Below are 21,397 nucleotides of genomic sequence, written 5' to 3' on the forward strand. Positions count from 1 at the left end.
GTTCTGCCTACCTCCATTGTTGCTTATGGCTGTTAGGAATGCACACTTCACTGAGACCATTTATGTCTTTTACACGGTGTTTATACTAGAATGAGTGAAAAAGCAGCTCCTGTTCAGTCCCTGGTTGCAGTGTGGGACTTTATCAATACTTCTTTCCTTGCAGCAACCTGTTGGCCAGATTGTGATTACATTGCTGCCCCCCCATTCCAAAAAAACCCTTTTCCTTTAATGTTCAAATAGTGGTTTACAGACTATGGATATTTTTCAATCACATTTTTGACAAACAAAAGAAAATTAACCTACATGACAAAATAACGCAACCATGCGAATAATTTTGTCCACAATGTCATGAATGTGGTCTGCTGTTTTCTTCAGTTGAGTTATTATTTTGTCCTTTGCAATGTGGAAATTGGATGATGGTCTGTATTTCTGATTTTCTTTCCAGGAAATATAAGCTTATTAATCCACTTTACACAAGGATTGTCAGTGGTTAATGATAGGCAATGGAGCCTCCATTGAATCCGGACCTTGTGGTCCAGTCATTGAATTTTCATGGACAACAGTTACAAAAGCTGTGGGAGAGTGAGAGAGGTGAAGATGATTTGAGCAAAGTGAACGTAAACTCAAAAGAAATTGACTTTGAAGTATATCAGCAACGGCAGAAACAACTGAGGTTTGTGCTTATTTTATTATTCATTTTCTCTCGAGGTTTTTAAATGTTTTGTTTGTTTAATGAGTTTCTTATTGCAGTTTTCAAGACAGGGGAAAGAGGCTGAAACTGCAACAATTCATTGTGAAGAAAGCTACATCCCTATTTGAGCTCTCCCTTTCAGAAGCAAGTGAAACAGTCAAGGATAAGACCCAAAATGATGATGGTATGTGAAGTAAATAAATATATCTGCTTTGCTTTTATTTTCTTCATTCTTATTAGTAACTGAGTATTGAATTACGCACTGCCTACACACATACAGCAGAAATTGGAAACAGTAGTGAAAAAGAATAAAGGAGAGCTGCATCAAACCAGTCTCTGGACTGAAGACCACAACAACAGTTTTTATTCTTTACAAAGAATTTGTAAACTCGTCATCAATGGTGGCAAATGGACTTTGTTTTGGTCATATGTCTCCTGTCTGGGTTGATGCAGGACTGCCACAGATTTCTCTCTTGGGCCAACCTCTTCATCTGAGATTAGCATTTGCACACTTACATTTATGTATTGAGCTTATTCCAGTCTCTGTCCTTCCCGACATCTTTTCATCTCTAAAGCTTCCTCTTGTACCATGGAAGTTATTCTGTAGTCTTAAAAAATGATAAATGGCCTATCATCCTGTTCCTTCTCGCCACTTGTTTTCCATATGTTCTCATGTGATCTAAGGAATGAAATGAGAAATATGTTTCTTACAGTATATGTAATAGTGCATAAGTTGGGGGTGGGGTGGGTTATAGTACTTACGTACTCACAAAAACATGATAGTAATAATGCTAAAGGTTACATTACATTTGTATAAGTTGTAATAATTTAGCATCATAAACACGCAAATCACATTCACAGCACTGGTTGTATATAGGCTGAACCAATAAAACAACTTGCAGAGTACAATAAATTCAAGTAAATGTGTGTGTTAGGATACTTCCCACTAATTACAGAACAGTATTTGTACAAACATATAACACTGTGAAATATATTATAAAATGCGTCACTTATGTTAATGTATTCAAGCAACTCCATAGTTCTCACAATGTTCGTGAGAATGGGCTTCTTGGATTGCAGTGGTGGAATAAGTTATACTATCTTTGTGGTGAATTACTAAAATACATTGCTTGTGTGACAGTAGACATATTCCAAATATCAAAGATGTGTCAGAGTGCACTTGATTGTCCATCATTCCCCTATACAACAGTGCAACACAGTGACAGTGCTATAAACACCATTCATATTACAAAACCAGCTGGTATTGGTAGGAAGGAACCAGATGGCACAGGCTGTGAAGTAGTCATTGAAGTGAAGCTCATTGTGTTGGGCAGTGTGTTCAGCAAATGAATGTTCCTTCTGTCTCTTGGCCATAGTATGTCAGTAGCCATTCAGGGTGGTAGACATCTTGTTGGTTGTTGTGCCCATGTAGAATGCAGCTTAGTTTGTAGAGCACAGGACTGCTTTCACAGGTAACCAACACCAGCTTTTCTGAATTGTGTAGGCAGGAACTCTCCTGCAATGTATCCTTTGTTCCCATAACCTGGCCTCAACATCTGTTAATCCCTTGTTTTTTTTTTGTTTTTTTTTTTTTTTCACCCACCTATCCCCTCCCTTGGTCCCACTCCAGTATTGCACAGCCTTGTATTCCACCTACACATTTTTCCCCTCTCCTTTTCAGTGCCCCCCCCCCCCCCCCCCAAAAAAACAAAAAAAAACCTTGACTGCACGTAGCATCTGTCTCCACCACTTCCATGCTTGCTCCAACAAGCAGCACTATTCAGTCCCGCATCCCTACCTTGTTATCCTTCCCCCTCCTCGTTCCAGCCTCCTTGTTACCCAATCCAGTCTTTGTCCAGTGTGTGTGTGTGTGTGTGTGTGTGTGTGAGAGAGAGAGAGAGAGAGAGAGAGAGAGAGAGAGAGATTTTCATTATTCTATCCTGGATTCTTCATTGTTAAAATGAAAACTAGCAACTCAAAACACAAAAGTGGTGGAGTATGCAAAGCATTTACTTTGCTAATGGCTGCTATGCTTATTGTTTGGTGAGGTTGGCAGTAGTATTAAGCAAGTCCTCTTATCATTTTCTTAAGCATTTGTAGATCAACCCCCACCCCCCCACCTAAAACTACTGGGATACAGTGGCTTCATAATGTTCCAGACATACATAAACAACAACAGTAGTACACCATTTGGTATTAGATACATGATATAAAAGTAATTCTGCTAATGGATTGATGAGACTGGGATGGATGCAAGCGGGTGTGAGAGCATTGTCATATCTTTGACCACTTATATGGTATTGAGTGGAAGTTATTTAAAGAGCTCCTCTTTCTTAAATCTTACAGTTGTGTAAATGAGATTAGTTAATTTTTGAAATTACAATATACTTGAATAGATCAAAATTTACTCATCAAGCATGCAAGCTTCTTCATCTTCCAGTACCTACTGCAGCCTACATCCTTCTGAATCTGCTTAGTGTATTCATCTCTTGGTCTCCTTCTAAGATTTTTACACTCCACGCTGCCCTCCAATACTAAATTGGTGATCCCTCGATGTCTCAGAACCTGTCCTACCAACCGATCCCTTCTTCTCGTCAAGTTGTGCCTCAAGCTCCTCTTCTCCCCAATTCTATTAAATACCTCCTCATTAGTTATGTGATCTACCCATCTAATCCTCAGCAGTCTTCTGTAGCACCACATTTCGAAAGCTTCTATTCTCTTCTTGTCTAAGCTATTTATCGTCCACATTTCACTTCCATACATGGCTACACTCCATACAAATACTTTCAGAAATGACTTCCTGACATTTAAATCTATACTCGATGTTAACAAATTCTTCTTCTTCAGAAACGCTTTCCTTGCCATTGCCAGTCTATATTTTATATCCTCTCTACTTCGACCATCATCAGTTACTTTGCTCCCGAAATAGCAAAACTCCTTTACTACTTTAATTGTCTCATTTCCTAATCTAATTCCCTCAGCATCACCCGACTTAATTCGACTACATTCCATTATCCTCGTTTTCCTTTTGTTGATGTTCATCTTATACCCTCCTTTCAAGACACTGTCCATTCCGTTCAACTGCTCTTCCAAGTCCTTTGCTGTCTCTGACAGAATTACAATGTCATCGGCGAACCTCAAAGTTTTTATTTCTTCTCCGTGGATTTTAATACCTACTCTGAACTTTTCTTTTGTTTCCTCTATTGCTTGCTCAATATACAGATTGAATAACACCGGGGATAGGCTACAACCCTGTCTCGCTCCCTTCCCAACCACTGCTTCCCTTTCGTACCCCTCGACTCTTATATAACTGCCATCTGGTTTCTGTACAAATTGTAAATAGCCTTTCGCTCTGTATTTTACCCCTGCCACCTTCAGAATTTGAAAGAGGGTATTCCAATCAACATTGTCAAAAGCTTTCTTTAAGTCTGCAAATGCTAGAAACGTAACTTTGCCTTTCCTTAATCTTTTTTCTAAAAGAACAAGAAAAGAAATACTGTTATACACTCTAAGAAGAATATCTTACTGGAAATGATCTGTATCAAATTTACACTGTGTGAATATTCAAATAAGAAATTTTCTTAGTAAAAATGCTGTGTGTTACTTTCAACAGCATGAATATGACGCTGTCTTTAATATGTAATCCTTGATGTATGCTAGTTCTTTGTCAATACATAGAAAACATTACATATAAATTTAACATACATTCGTCAACAACAATTGATCATAGTGTTAAATGCCATGAAAAAAAAAAGTAATACATAGCCTAACGGATTTTGAAACTGAAATCGTGATACAGTTACAGTCCAGTGTTCTGCAAGCAAATGGATACATAAAGTTGCATGTTATTAGTTCTGTAATTTTTACATTTGTTTTTATTGGATTATTTGTATGTGCTTGTGGTAATTCAGTAGTATCTAAAAAGAAAATATAGTAAATTCAAGCACTCAAGTTGAGAATTTTGAGACTACATGTTTCCTCAAAAATAAAAAAATTAAATAGGAAGAGCGATTAGAGGTTTGTCAGCAGGAAGAATAGTGAATTTAATTCAAATTAGCTATTTTCTTAGTTTTTGATACTTAATATCTGATACTTGGTGGTAGTGATTGCTAGTTGTTGTTATTGGTCATTGAGCTATTTTATGAAAAGTAATCTTAAAATACCCAGTAAAATCTGTTTTCATATAGGATAGAATGCTCTTAGACATGAAACACATCATCTGATGTTTACGCAATTGTGATGGTGAGTGAGTTAATGTAAGTATGAATGTATTAGTTTCAGATTGTTATGCTGTCATGCCTCCATACGAAGCATTCATTGATCTGGACAAGCAGAGCCGTCTCATGCATTTTCTAGAGGTAATGTAAATCATTTTATAATAAGCTTTTGATATGTTTATTAGATCTGTCACTGATGTTTTTGAGTGTCACTGTTTTACTGTTAAATCCTAAATTTGACAGTACTTCATCTTGTAATTTTTATTTTGTTTCACATGGATTGAAAATACGTGAAAATGTTGTGAAGATAATTTGTGCATTAAATGTTGCTGTGGGACATCCAGCATCTGAGCTTAGAGAGAGAGAAATTGTACTGTTACTTTCGTGTTGTTTGCATGGCTTAGAGGAAAAGTTCTTTTTCTTTTAAGTAAATTATTCATGGATTTCTAATCTGTGTATCGGGGAGTTGATGGGGGGGGGGGGTTGTTTTGTGGAAACTGGTATAGAAGTTGGTAAAAATACATGCTGGCAATTATATCACACCTGTAAGTCCATGCCTGTTATCAACAGCATTTACACAGTGACAGAAAGATATTTTCTAACAGTTATGTCTGTACATAGATAAGAGAGAGAGAATTATTTAAACTCATGTTCTATTGATCGTGAAATGTGGTTGTGGTTGTTGTAAATTATACATGTGTGTGGAGTGGATGTTACATCATCTGCTTTGTATTTCCATTCGTGATACTGTAACAGGCACCCATTTAACATACATAATAAGTTACTGTCGTTCATTTCTAGGCCTTATTACTTCCCTTTGCTTTTCAGTGCTGGTTTCAGATTGTATGTTGTAAAGTGACTCACAATGTTATGTTACCACAAACAACTTTGAGACTACTGCTTTAATCAGTGAAAAGGGCATGGTGAAGTAGGTGAAACTTAAAATTGAAATACTAAACATTACTCTCACCCAGACCCTGGGGCACTTGCATATCTCCTCCTATCTCCCTGAAAGAGTGCACCACGGGTGGGTTGTGAGTGTTGGGGGTAATAATATTTATTTCATTTACCAATGCAGTTTTTAATTTCATCTAACGAGTCAAATGTTGGAATGTGAGTATAATTGTTACAACACCATGCAGCGACTACAGTTGTTTACACACGACTGCGATGGTGGCAGCATTAGAAAGGTAGGCAAAGCTGGTTTCAGGGACAGCTACGAGGAGTGTAAGCAACTGAAACAATCATAAGCAAGCATTAGGATGCGACATAAAAATAATGAATACATGTTTACGGGACAACTGCTAATTTTTTTAATAAAGAAAGTGAATGATTGATTTCTTGCAATATTAGAGGAGGTAACAGACCCAGTATAGTTTGTAATAGAATAGGAGCCTCATGACATTGGAAAGTCTTCTTCTCAGACTGCGGTTGGTATGTTTTAGAGTGACCTGAGCACACAGTGCCCAACATCCTTACAGTGACAAGGTAACCACCAGAGTGACAGCAGTTGTTTGCCAGCCTGAGATAAGACAGATTGAACTTATGAAACAGAATTCTGAAAAAAGACAGTTTATTTTAACAATAATTAGGGAGGACAGAGACATTGTAAGTCAATTTTTTTAGAGTTTATTACCTCTGATTAAGTTCTCTGACTAATATAACCATCTAATTGATGCAATAAATGTTAAACCAACTGAAAATTTGTTAATGTGGAGAAGGCACCAAGAGTTAACTGTGCGACAACCAGATTGACGTATGAAATTAATAGATTTGACTAATAAAACTATAAAGTGACAACTGCAAAACATGATGCTTCTGACTGTATTGATGCACCTTATAAACAAATAATATATAATTTACAACAAACACCTGAAACGTGATTTCTTTGATCCAGATTTATGTGATAGCAAAAGGAAGGTAATTACGTCGGGTAAAACTGAATAGACACTCCGTAAAAATAACCCATGACAATAAAACTATATCAAATGAACAAATAAGCACAGTAGCAATAGCCTACTGTTTGAAAGTCACAGAAGTAAGCATTTCATAAGACAAATGCAAAGTAATAGTTTTAATTAAAGAAAACAGTCGTAAATGAGATTACAGAATTATTGTTCATAACAATAGGAAAATAAAAGTTGTAACTTTTGTACTGGAACTTGGCGAAGGCATGTGGTCAGCTGGAGTGGCTATATGTGTTGTACTACGTAAATTGCATGTAAAACGTCAGTGTATGGTCACAGTATTAGATTAGGAAGTAGGTCGGGAGTCACTGTGGGGACAGTTAAGTAGAATTGGTAGAGTGCTGTAATATGGGCAGCAGCTCGATGTTGGGAAACTCGTTGGTGCTTCTGTGCCTTCAACTAATCCAAGAACTTGCGTACAATTCAGTGTTGTTAGTATCCGGAAGAACTGGTAAGGTAGGACATGTACTGAGAGAAGTGGAATTCCGGGGGATGAATAACAGGATTGGTTTGGTAGTGGCATTCAGAGTTTATTTTAACTGTGCAGAGAACTAATATTCAGCTTCCAGAGTATATTAACAGAATACTTTGAATAGAAGTCCAATATTATGTAGTGTTACTCAGTATGAGTGTGGAGTGAAATTCTGGTGTACAACTAGCTTATTTTTATGCTGTGGAACATAGATTGTGTTAATTCGGAGATCAATTGAATTTGTTTCGTATGAGAAACTGTCTTCAGTCAACACAGTGAAATAGTGCAAACGAATTCAATGGTAGATACAATAAAATACAGAGTACAAAATGTGGCTGAAAAGGTCATACCAGTTAACTTTGGGATAACAGACAGAGTGCAACTAAAAATGTCAAAGTAGTGACGCATTAGCAGCACAGGGTCTGCCAGTCACGTGGAATTGAAGTACAACCATATTAGAACATACAGCGGCACACAGTGGACAAAAGGGTTCAGCTGTATGGCTGGCACGGTTTGACGAAGTGCAGATGTTAATAATAGCAGGCAATCGTCCGTTGCAGTAATCCAATGGGGAAGAAATGTTGTACAGGCATTAGTGATAGCAAATTACAGTGGAACCTCAATTTTACATTTGCCAATTTCGTGTTTTTTTCTATTCTACACCATAAAATCGTAGCTCCTGTGAAAAACACATAAGATCAATGCTAAAAATACCCGATTTTACGTTTCTTCCTAGTAAGGATTACCTTAATTCTAAGATCTTACTTGACATCGTCGTCTTCTTTTCCTATTGACATTTGATGTGACTGGTGAGTTATAAATGGCACAAAAGATAGATGATTCACACCACGATTGGTGGGCAAAGTTAAGGGAATATTTCAGGCTGTTGTGAGGAGGGGAGATGTGAGAGAGGAAATGCTGACCAAATCCACGATCAGTGTTGTCAGCACAACTTGCAACATTTAACTTCACTGCGCAGTCAAGATACAACTAATGCTAGATTGCAGCGGTAATGGAAAAACAAGACAGTCGATGCAAAGTGTTCTGGACCGAGCCAATACGTGATGAAAGGGCCCAGCCACCACCTTTTTTTTGAGCAACGTATTACTCAGTCTCACCTTTTTGCTTGTACTTCTGGTCTACTGTATTCAGCAACAATATTAATCGTCCGCCTTTTAAATTCTGACACTGAGTCTCAAAGAATATGCTTGGTCATAATCGAGGAAACATCACCCAATTAACAGCACAGCCACCACACCACACTAACACACACAAATGGCCTTTCATTGGCGGGAGTGCTGGTAGGGGTGAAAGCATTTTGTGAAGTGCTGAAAATATACTTTTTGTGCAGGTCCTGTGCTGTGTCGGAGATTTCACACTGAAGTAGAACAATGGTTTTGTGATAGCACATTTTAATGACTTAAGTGCTCGTATCTCACGCCATAGCACATTTTATAGACTTAAGTGCTCATATCTGATACCATACAGTTAGGAAACTACACACACTACTCGTGTATATACTTTGCACCTGAACTTGCTTTCAACTTTACATTTTACGCAGTGTACAGAAATTCGCTGAGTCAACTTTTAATAAGCTTGTAATTTCAATTGGGGAAGTAAACTCGCTTTTTCATGTCTCAAGTTTCACCAAGCCTAAAATAACACTATAACGGTGGTGAGCATATGAAGTGTGGCTTTTAAGAAAAGCTTTATACACTGACAGCAATGGTGAGAAAGTATGTCTAAGCAGAATTCGGCATTTACGCTTGCAGTTTAACATTTATCTGCTGAAGAACTAATGAAATTCATTACCACAAATTATTGTATAAACATTGTGTTGTACGTTTAATTCCCATCACTTAGATTTTATACAAAGTATTGAAGAGGGTAGTGATTTTTATTCTTATATGCCAATTACATGTGTTTTTGCTCACATTTTAGGGCGTTTCAAAATTTTCTTCAATTCTGCATTTTCCTCATTTTTTCGTTTTTTCATTGTGGGCTGCATGAAAACGTAAAATAGTGGTTTCATGTTTAAATAACTGTAAGGCACAGAGGTTACCTAAGTTAGAACAGCACTTAGCACACTGGACTCGCATTCGGGAGGACGACGGTTCAATCCCGCGTCCGGCCATCCTGATTTAGGTTTTCCGTGATTTCCCTAAATCGCTTCAGGCAAATGCCGGGATGGATCCTTTGAAAGGGCACGGCCGATTTCCTTCCCCATCCTTCCCTAACCCGAGCTTGCGCTCCGTCTCTAATGACCTCGTTGTCGACGGGACGTTAAACACTAAATCTCCTCCTCCTCCTCTAGAACAGCACAGGTGCAACACTTCAGCAAAATATTCTAGTTATCAGGGCCTTACTAAGATGAAAACACAACTGAATTATCAACCTGTTTAAACAATAGATTGACATAGAAAGTACGAACTCTACTTCCACCGAAGGCTGATGATAAAATATGTTCTCAATTCCTAAGCTGTAAATTGCGTGAAGTGGCAGCATGTAAATAATAATGACATAAAGTCATCTCTTGGTGTGCATATTGGCTGTTGTGCTGAACGATTATTGGAATTTGGAAGGATCTGCTACAGGAGGTGGTATATCGCTACCTTTATACTTGATAAACCAATCAAAATTAACTACAGTCTTCTGTTCTGGGAGCTGTAATTTGGCATTGACACGTGAAGTGAAATGCAGTCTCTGAAATGGTCCATCCTGGTGTGCACAAATTTTTTAGTTGTGCATGGTTTCATGGTGGTTTGCTGTAACATTACTTATCTCCTACCTGTTATAGTGGCAGTCAAGTATTCTTTTGACTATGGAGTCAGTGCCTCCCTGTCGCAGCTGCATTGTTCTGTTGAGCTCTCTTCCAAACGAATTTCAATCTTTCGGTCAGGTGCTTCACTGTACTGGAATTTATTCCAGGGGTCAACTTCTCTATCTCGAGCGCATTTTGTGGCCTGAGCAACCTCGCAGGGACTCAACCCTCTTACTTCGTATATCCTGGTGTTGTATGCTGAAATTAGAAATGTCAGTAGCCTATCCCAACCTGTGTGTGAGCTGTGGTAGTACTAAGTGATTGAGGAGAATGTTTTACACTGTCTCAGCAGTTGTGTCTTCAATAAATATCATTGACTATTTTTGATGGACAGGCCCTATTGCTTCAGTCAAAGTTTGGAGAGGTATTTTAGATCTTTGTCCATGCACTCTCTTAGCACACAGGAGACTTTTTAAAATCCTTAGACATCATTCTTTCACTGTGGCCACCAATAATGGGCTGTGACATGTACTTTCCATGTTATGAAGTGTGTATGCTGTCGTGACATAGTTGTAGTATGCGTTTACGGATAGCCTTTGGCATTTCTGCTCATTCTCCAAGAGTCATTCTTTTATACAAAACATAGTCTCTTGGGACAAAATATGGGTAGGCAGCCCATGTCTTATACTGAGCATGGGATTCTTGTGACCTTTTTAATTCCTCAGTAAGCACCTCGTCTGCTGGCAGGATCCTAATTTTCCTGCTCAGAGCACCTGCAGTCTGATTTAACTTGCCAGGCTTGTTGTTGACCATTCAACTAAGTTTTAAGGCCGATATAACAAGTCTGCTGCTGACACAAAAGCCATTGTAAACTGCATTTACTGCGAACTGTCATTGTTACAGGTAAAACCAAAAGCAACGGGTGCCAAAATGAGCCAGAAGTTCTATTTCAGTGATGCTGTAGTTTTGTTCAGCTCAATTCAGCTGATGTAATGCATAACCAATTGGTTTTTCTGCACCATCTTGCATTTGAACCAAAATGCAGCCAATGACTGCGTTGCTAGAATCATGCTACAAGGTAAAAGATAGTGCAAAATCCAGATAAGCCAAGACAGGTGAACTTGTATGAATTTTTTTCAATTTTAACATAGCACTGTTTCCCTTCTACAGCAATTTTGTGAGCGGTATTGTTTGGCTGCATAGTTTTCCATGAAATGGCGGTAGTAATTTGTCAGTCCAACAAATAATTGCAATTGTTTAACGTTCCTTGACACTGGAAAAACATTCATTGTGTACATTAACCGCAGATCTAGTTGCACACTGTATGCTACGACTATGTGGCCTATGTAGTACACTTGTGACCTCGCAAAACTGCACTTTCCTATTTCAAATTTAAATTAGTGTGACTAACAGAGTTAGCACATTTCTCAATCATTCTGCATGTTCTCTCGTCATACTTGAAAAGACAATATTGTCATGTTAGGACTCCTAATGCCCGAGGGGGTGGGTGGGGGGCACAACAAAAGTTATCTTTTCCTGGTGTTTCTGAACTATAGGAATTTGATGGTAGCCAGTGTGCACATCTAAGATAGTGAAGAATTTGTCTTTACCAAGGTGATCAGTCCTTAGAAGGGGATAAGTATCTGGTTTCATGGGGTTATTGACTGCTTACATACCAACTTACATGTGAAGAGCCTCTTCCCCATTACTCTCTTCCTTTTTTTATTTTATTTTTATTTAATTTTTTTTGGGACAATTACTATAGGTGAATACCTGGGGCTGAAGGGAGGTTGAGTTACTCCGGCTTCTAGCAAACGTGAAATACGTTTCTCCACTAGTGGTTGCAAGTGGGAAGCTAAGGAATATGGTTTACGGGTTATAGGCCTAGCATCACCTGTAGCGACATCATGGCACATTAAGATTGCCGAAAGTTGATTTTTTTCTTCAGGCGAACTTGTAGATTCGGCTAGAGTGGGGATCAGTACATCCCGTCCTGCTTTACACAAATGTTAATGCACTTCGGTGAGTGTGGTACCTTGGGAAATGTTCCACATAGTGGATTAAAAATGCACCCTGTTCAGGCAATCAGGAAACTTACTGAACAGATTAGACTGAAATTATTACATAGGTGTAAGGCTTATATTACACAACAGTAGTGAACAATGAGCATTCAGCCCCCTCATCCCCCATACAAGATCATGAGAGAAATGTCCAATGTGAGTGGGCCAAAATGTAGAAAGGTCTGAGGGAAGAATGTTGCCTAATCAAATTAATACACAGTGGGCAGCAAAATCGCTGTTTGTAGTATCAGTATGTCATTAGGATTAAAATTTTTATATCTTTTGTTGATTTTCGAAGTCCTGTAACCAAGCATATATAAAACTCTCCAAAACCTCACTTCAGCTTTTAAGCTCTCCAGCAAATCAACAGATATTACTAGCGGATGTAGAACTACTTGTGACCTGTTTCATGGAACACAAATGTGCAAGTAATTCTTTTGTTAATTGTAATGAGTTATGGTGAATTTTAATAAGTTGCAACATTATTGAGCATATTGGAACCAAAAATGATACTGCATAAAATGTTCTTTTTGTTAATTTCTCCGATATGAGGTAGCTTTAAAGCTCATTTTTTCCTGTTTGTTTATTTTTACAGAACCTCCAGAGAGGTGACGTCGTCTTTTGTTCTATTGTCAGCAAATCCGTCTCTGGCCTGATGTTGAAGGTTTTGTGCTCTGATGGTGAACAACAGCGTTACGTTTCAGACATTAATGTCAAGGTATTGCAAATGGCATACAGGTTTATATATTTATTTGAAGGTCAGAGTCTCATGTATATATGTGTACACATGTTTTTTATATTTTATATAAATTCTAAGAAAATGGTAAATCTACATTTCAGATTTCTGAAGTTCACTTGTCTTTGAAAATTGTTGTATTAATATTTGGTTTCGTTGGATGTACTGGAGTAGGGTTCGACTGCTGAATTCTTTCCCCAAAATAATGTGAGAACGTACTGAGACTTCGTATGCATGTGCTGTATGTTATTTCCAGTATCTTAGCGAGATGTGGAAGCTCTTATCTCAAAAGTGTAAGTTACATTCTGCTTTCACTATTGTTTGTTGATTACGATTTTCACAGCCCCAAGTTAATTTAAGAGACATCTCAAGTAGCTGGCAGCTTTTGATAGTTTGCTGCAGGTAAATCACCCATTGTGAGCTGTTTTTGCTAAGGATAAAGAATGTTCGGAATTCTGGACAGAATACCAAAAGTTCACTGTGAATAAGTTGATTATTCTTGTGTAAGACGTAAAATTATTTTGTTGCAATTACCTGCGAGTATTCTGCAGGGCATTAGACCATCCCCCGTCTCTTGATAATCTTTTCCTGTTAAATGTTTCCAGTGACTGATCCATATTTTCGATTCTAGCGTTCATTAAGTATGATATTTTTGTTGAAAATCAGCATTGGATAACCTGTTCTTATAGTACCAAAATACAGCAATTAGTTGATGACTAATTAAAAATATGGGTTTGAATTTCCATGCCAAAAGAAAAGCTTTGATGTGCATGCCCAGTTTGAATTCAAAGTATTCAGAATAGTTTGGATTTGATTCGAAAAGTGGCTTACTGATTTCCATTCCTGGGTTTGATTGTCGTATTGATTTATGATTCCCACTCCAGAGACTAGATGCTAGATGAAAAAGATCTTGAGGGTTATTGATTTCAAATTTTCCATTAGTATTTGGTACATTTGTTTAAGATGTTTCAGAGCCCAAAAATAATGGCTTGCATCAATCATTTACGTTCTCTTAGGATTTCCTACTCCATAGAAGCAAGCAGCTGCATGTGCAATAGTAACTTGCTTGTGCTTAGACCTAATGGATATCAAAATATTTTAAACAGTTTCCCTTGTTCTACAGTTTCCTATTTCTAAGATACCTACAGCATGATTTTTGAAAAGTAGTTTACTGAGAAGGATGCTGATGAACAAAGGGCATTTAATTTTTGCCTTGTCCATGGACGACGATTTACGTAATCTTTTAATGAAATGGAAATGTGCTTAAAGAAGCATTCTTGCCATAATAATTATTGCATTCAAATGAGGTGTGGCATTTCATCTTGGAGATGCTGCTTCAGGTAATGTATGATTTTGGAACATTTCATAAAAGCAAACTTATTCAGTTCAATGAAAAGGAAATTTTTATCTGCCATTTTAAGGAAATGATGTACTCAATTTTTCATTTTTCAGCTATTCTTCAGAAATACATATTTGTCAGTATAAACTGCAAGGAAATGTCCTATGAAACCACTAACAATGCTGCAATATGGAAAGTAGCATGTTGGAATGGCAGTAAAGGAATTGGTTCCAAGATAACCTTTTATGTTGCTGTGTGGTGTACTTAACAACTGAGACCTGTGGAGTGTGGATTGATGAATGATGTCCTGCTACATGGGAAACTGATCCTTGAGGTTCAGACATGTCAACTTTAAATTACATGTTAAGTTCTGGGTGAAATATGCACTCGTGTGACTATGGGTTCATTATCTGAGTGAAATGATGAATCTCTGTAGAACTGTTAAACACGTTAAAAAGGGGAAAAAAAAATCAATGAAGATACTCAGAAGATAATTCGTGTCTCTGACAAGTTGACAAGATTGGAAACTTCCTGTTCAGACTGTTAACGTCATTGGTAAATAAAGGCTCTTTTCCTACAGACAGATTTATTAGCAATGTTAGGCAAAGATCCAAACCATGACATTAAATGAGGGTGGAGTAACAAAGTATTCTTGTACATTTTTAAATGGGCCATCTTTTGTACTTTCCTTTTTGGGAAGTATACTTTCGTTCCCATTCTGAAATGCGTGAGACTGTCCTTGGCCTGCAATATTCCCTTTTGGCAAATCTTGGGGCCAAAATCTTGTACAATGTTACAATTGCGAAAGATTTCTCAGCAGTTCTTGATAGTATTAACTTGGCCAACATAAAATTCTATCAGCCATTCCAGTCTTGCGTCATTTTACTGTATTTCTCGTGTTCCTAATGTTAACTATTTGGCAAAGTATTCCCAGTTTCATATTAAAGCAAATGTAGGAATTGGGAGAACAAAACAAACTTATAATAAGTGAAGAAGTTGACTATCATTGTAGTGTAAGAAGGAAGATGGGTTGTTATTATTTTACATGAAAAGTGTATGTCCTAACCTCCTGGATGTTGCCTCTATACCTTTAGAGCAAAACACATTTTCTTGCTCAGGAAACCTTCCTGAGGACATTCGACAATATTAAATTGTTTGGAAGTGCTTACATTTCATTACATGTGTATTGCTGTAACACTTAATGAACTAATGTTTAAAATGGAGATATTAGTAATTTTTGCTGCCTTAAACTTGATGCCTTCAGATTTACTTGGCCCTAAGTTAAAATATTGTTTCAGAATACTGCAGATTACTGTAATTAGAAGTAGGGGTGTTGTGTGTGTGTGTGTGTGTGTGTGTGTGTGTGTGTGTGTGAGAGAGAGAGTGTGTGTGATATATATATATATATATATATGTGGGAAATTTGTCTGTGACCAGTAAATTTCAGGAGTTGACAGGCTATATTTTTAATTGCAGTAAAGAAAGTTTTAGTCCACTAAGTTAATGGGGGGGTAATAAAATAGAAATGACAACATTACACTTAAATTTACTGTCTTAACAACACCAGCAGGTAAATACCAATAGTACTGTAATGGGTGCTGGAATTATTAGTTGGCAATTCTTTCCCTAATATATTTCAACTACATTACTTCCTTATCTTCACTTGCTGTTTTTGGGTCTGAAGCTGAAGGAATTTTTCTTGACGCTTATAGTGTTTTCAGTTACTCTATTTCTATCTTCTGTGTAGCCAGTAAACTTACGTGATTATTCCACAGTTAATGTGTGTACATACTTAGTACTTTGCATAAAAGTTGGGAACATATAGTAGTTGGATAGATGATCCTAAATCAGTAATTTTTTGCAGTGCGGCTATTTTTCCAATGCGGTGGTAATACGTGTGTATTAGTCCCATACTTCATACTGCCATTTTTGTCTTGTAACCAACTGTTTATATTTCTTCCTTAAAGTCTTTGCCAGGAACCATTTCTGCAGGAAATCTATTGCTTTGTGTAAAATGAATAAAGTAAATACTTTGTACATCAGATAATATGGGACGTATGTTTAAGTGTTGGGTTTTGTTTTTGGATTTCCATTTTTGAATTACATGATTGTTCCAGATACTACTTAGAACATACTTTCAATATTGATGGCTTCACTGTTTGATTAAAACAGGATTTGTAATTCGAAGTGCTCTCAGCTCCTTATTGTAATTCTCTTAAATGGAGTAAATGTGATTGAAAAACAGCTTTCTGAAATAATGGCTGAACCTGTACTCTTAAAATGTTGTGTTGTACAATACTTAGTGATTTTCGTTACGCATGGCTGAAGCGAGAAAAGGATTAATGCTCTCAGCAGCCGTAATTCCATGTACTTGATATTTTGCCGTGGTGTATAAATAGGTCCGTCGTTGATGACTGAGGTATGTAATGTTTTTAAGGAAATTAAGTGATTTCACCTCAGTAGATATTATTGGACAGTTAGTATTGACTCAGACTGGATATTCATAGCATCAGATTAAAGGTATTTTTATTCTCAATTTATTTTTGACTTTTTCATTCATATTTGGGACAAGAATGTGAGGTTCCCATTAAGAAGTTGTATCATGTTTGAATGTTCATGTAGGAATTGTGTAACACTTCTCTTATAGTTATATACTCTTTTAAATTGCTGTTCTTTTCATTTTTAACTTCTCCATGGAAAATGGATACAGGAATGTGCCTCCTACATGTGAAACAGCTGTTTCATGGTTAATTCATTATTTTTGTGAGCTATTTTGTGTGTGTGCGCGCGCGCACGAGAGAGAGAGAGAGAGAGAGAGAGAGAGAGAGAGAGAGAGAGAGAGAGCTTTTGAGTTGAAAGTTATGGATTTTTTATTTCAAAAAATGTTTCAAAACAGATTTGGAGCAAAAATTATGGTGTAGGCTAAGTGGATTTGAACCGAAAATAGAAAATGAGAAGACTGAAACCATCTTCATGTCAGCATTTGGTGCATTTGAAAGTCAAGCACTGAGTGAATAGTGTAACATAACATTGTATATATAATTTTACTATATAATCCAGAAGCTTACTGAGTATGGTAAGACATTGTATGCAGTAGTCTGAATTGTTTTGACAAGATAAGTAGTACACTCGTGGAAACCAATGTTTTACAGTCTAAACTGTGTAGATGGATTATTTCTCTATGTGCATGAATCACTTGGTCTGTTGTAAAGTTCTTTCTGTGATTTGAATCAGTACACATAGTGCATATGGTGTACTGAACAGTACACGAAAACAGCTACCGTACAGATTTTAAACTGAAGTGTTTTGCAATAATATCTTAATACAGTGAAACCCAGTTTTACGTCACATTTCTACACTTGTGCATTTTTGTGCAGTTATTAACAAATTTTTAATGCAGCTTTTAAGGAGTTATTCTTAAAAGTTATGAAAGTGCACTGTTACTTACATGCATTCTTCTGTCGTATGCTACAAAAGTTTTTCTAACATCTCACAGAACTTAGATCAAATAGTATGGTGTGAGGTAATGCAGCCTAGAAAGAGTTTTTAATCAATTGCTTTGACTATTAGAAGATACAACTCTGGCTTCTTGCTGGCGCACATTCCATGTGTAACTTCCTCAATGCTGTACACCACCTTTCAGCTTTATGAATTACATTCTTCTGTAGCAGCATGGTATTGGAGTTGCATGTGCTAAAGTTGTTCTTTTCCTATCTTTGAAATCTTGTCTGGATCCCCTGTACCTTTATTGGAGATACTTGAAAAACAAGCAAAGGCTGTCTCTTACACTGGAATCTACTTGAAATTCACCATTTACTTATGCTTGGATCACACTTAATTCATTTACTAAAAAGTGTAAATTGTTACAATAATTCAAATTCATGGATTCACACAGCAGATAAAAATTGGTAAGGGAAGCATCAGTTTGCAGATGACACACAGAAACACAACAGAAGAAAGGTGTTACTAGCCTTCTTGGTATTGCTGCTGCCCCCCACCCCATTTGCCCCTGCCCCACCCCTCTTTCTGTGTGTGTGTGTGTGTGTGTGTGCGTGCTGTTCATCTGTGCACATTTTTTCTCACGTTTAGCTGTGCAATGTGCATGTTGAAAACCGAACAAATTGCGCAAGGAAGTTGATGTGACAGCTTGTTATTTTAACAGATGGTGCAATGAAATTGGTGATTTGGCAGCTCTGTAAATGGCATGTTACATTACGAATCAGGAAACAGGAATGGTGCCATTTGGACAACAGACCTTTGCTGTTGACCCTGATTACTCAAGATAGCATTGTGAACCAGTGAACGACCCACTGTTGCCTTGATGGCATTTTACAGAAACCACAACAGCTATGTGGCGGCACAGTGTATATTTTATGCTCATTACAATCTTGTGCTCCAGTCCTGTCTGCACTGCTATCAAAGTGTGGGTATAGAACTTGGAGGGAAATGGGAGATAGGGTGTGCAATACTGACCTTACAAAATTCAGATAATGCAAAAACTGAACGCCAGCAACCTCCCAAAGAGACTACGCTTCTGCAGAGAATTGTTGGAATGACAACACCAATCCATACCTCTCGGTATCCATTAACACATTAGACAATATCTTTCCAGGTCATCTCGTCTCGAAGAATGGGGACAATTCTTGGCCTCGAAGATCCCCTAACCTTTGAGCGTGTAATTTCTTCCTTTGGGGTTGTTTGAAATCACAGATCTCCCAATGTGACCCACTGCACACAATTGAGGAACTGAAGGATCAAGTTTGGGAAGAATTTAATCAAATTCCAGTTCCAGTCCTGTAAATTGTGATGATGTCTTAAGTTCCGTAAAAGACTTCGTGTGTGAAGAAAAATTAAGCCATGTACATGCCATTTTCAGGTGATGGACATTTTAAATTCAACGGTGGTTTCAAAATCACCCATTTCTTTGCCACCCCTGTTGCTCACAATTTGAAGGTTCTTAGGAAATTCCTAGGACATCGCTTTGTAGGAATGAGTCTCCTTTTGCGTGGCCTGTTGTTGAAACTCTGTTGCACCTTAGCATTCTGCCTATAAGATGCCGTCATTGGTTTACCTTGCTCACAAAATTGTCTATGCGATTTTGCAATTTTTAAGTTGTTTGTAATTGTAAATCCTAGATATTTAATTGAATTGACAGCCTTCTGATCTGTCGTGATTTATCGTGTAACCGAAATTGCACAGAATCCTTTTATCGCTAATGTGGATCACATTTGAATCCCGTGTCCGTGATTTCCCTAAATCGCTCCAGGCAAATGCCAGGATGGTTCCTTTGAAAGGGCATGGCAGACTTCCTTCCCTAATCCAATGAGATCGATGACCTCGTAATATGGTCTCTTCCCCCAAACAACCCCCAACATTACACTGCTCATTATTTAGGGTCTGTTGCCACTTTTTGCACCTTTCAGATACCTCGTCTAAATCGTTTTCTAGTGTTTCTGATGTTCTGATGACTTCTCTTGATGGTAAATGACAACATAATCTGTGGACAATCTAAGAGGACCACCCAGATTGTCTCCTAAATCGCCACCTGTTTTACTTGATTACATTCCATCACTTACCACAAACTGTGACCTTTCTGACAGGAAACCATGAATCCAATTGCACAGGTGAGATGATACTCCATAGGCACACAATTTGATGAGTAGTCTCTTGTAAGTATGTAAGCCTGTCAGAAATAAAGTAAGTGTTTTTCTTCTTGTTTTTATTTTTGGCACTTTTTTTTTAAATATTTGTAGCTGCAAAATAGATGGAATCAGTGTATGCCGTATTCAACTTAAGAGGAGGAGGAATTCACTAAATTATGACCTTTAATACTAAATAAGAGTTATAATGTAAAAACTTTGTTACAGCTGAAAAACACTAATTTTCGGCGAGCTCTTGCCTCTCAGTGGTTTGTCAGAGTAGAAACCTAAATATTGAAATTTGTAGGAAATTGAATGTACTTTTACACTTGATAGTTTCAGAGTTATGAGCAAAAGACCACCAAAAATTAATCTTTTCTTTCAGTTTTTTTTTTTTTCAATGTTGTCACAGAATTCAGTAGGCAAACCTCAGATTCAGCATCCCAAAAAAACATATAGGATAGAATAAATCAGTACTACTATGTAACTTCCCACTAGGGGCCCATTTGAGCGCAAATTGATGTTTTAGAAAGAGGATATTTCTGTTGAAGTTGACATGTTGGCATTCAGTGTATATAGAGTATTTCTTGTGTGTGTGTCTTTGGAATTTCATAAAGCAAATTTGTGATCACATATTTTTGTCCTTAAATTTTTCTTTATATGTTACTCTGAAATTAGTTTGCAAATTGAATTATTATGCCAGATTTATTTTCCAGTTGTTGACAAAATTTCAGAACAATTAATAGCCTTTATTATTATAGGCAATCCACAATTATCACATAACAAATAATGGGTCAGATTCAAAAATAAGTTTAAAGTCCAAAATCTGTCAACTTCATCTCATTTAACAGTATAAGGTTATGTAACTTTTCATTATAGGTGTGTGGAAGTTCATCTTAGGAGTTAGTATTAGGAGTCATTATTGACATGTCTACACGACAGAAGTGATGAAAGGTCTTCTTGTCGAGTATTTGGTTCCCCAACTGTGTTCTGTGAAATGTGGGTTGTTAGTCATTGTGGTATTAATAGAAAAAAGTGAATTTGAAGTTGATTACTTAATCCTAGGTTTTATACTCAAAGAATTTCAGTAGTGGTACTTTTTAGCTTGTAAGACATAACATTGGTGAGAGCAAGATGTCTTTGGTGTCCCAGGGTCTCAGCAATTCCATTACATTGCTAGACTTCCTCCCGTGACTGGAGAAACTAACTTAAGTCCCAGTTCAAGTGGCAGTGCTATTTACAGCAGTGTTTCACATCTTTGCCTTTCTGTTTTTCATATACAGGGTGGTCTTAAATTCCCGTTACGAACTTCCAGGACATGTAGAGGGTAGTGAGTACAGAACATTTTGAATAGGAACCCATGTCCGGAATTGTATCGCTACCATTCTACGACAGTTTTCAATTCAGATGTGTACCTCGTCAATGTTTGTCAATGTCTGTTTAGGGCAAGAGAGACGTTTGGGAGTTCCCTGTCCTGGTACGCAACAGAGTAGACATGATGACTTGTACTATGTC

At 37.3% G+C, this 21,397-nt stretch overlaps 1 protein-coding gene across 2 annotated transcripts in view; it reads left to right on the forward strand.

Moving 5' to 3' along the window:
• Positions 1-21,397, forward strand: part of LOC126162856 (tetratricopeptide repeat protein 14 homolog) — a 73,184-nt gene that overhangs the window by 16,538 nt on the left and 35,249 nt on the right. For both annotated transcript variants that reach the window (XM_049919631.1, XM_049919632.1), the window contains 4 exons: positions 446-673; positions 751-875; positions 4,967-5,049; positions 12,764-12,886. In XM_049919631.1, the coding sequence (XP_049775588.1) occupies positions 504-673; positions 751-875; positions 4,967-5,049; positions 12,764-12,886 (501 nt within the window). In that variant the 5' untranslated portion in view covers positions 446-503. Of the gene's footprint in view, positions 1-445; positions 674-750; positions 876-4,966; positions 5,050-12,763; positions 12,887-21,397 lie in introns of those variants that run through there.

The sequence above is a fragment of the Schistocerca cancellata genome, chromosome 2, assembly GCF_023864275.1.
Source record: "Schistocerca cancellata isolate TAMUIC-IGC-003103 chromosome 2, iqSchCanc2.1, whole genome shotgun sequence".
In the NCBI taxonomy this organism is placed as follows: domain Eukaryota; kingdom Metazoa; phylum Arthropoda; class Insecta; order Orthoptera; family Acrididae; genus Schistocerca; species Schistocerca cancellata.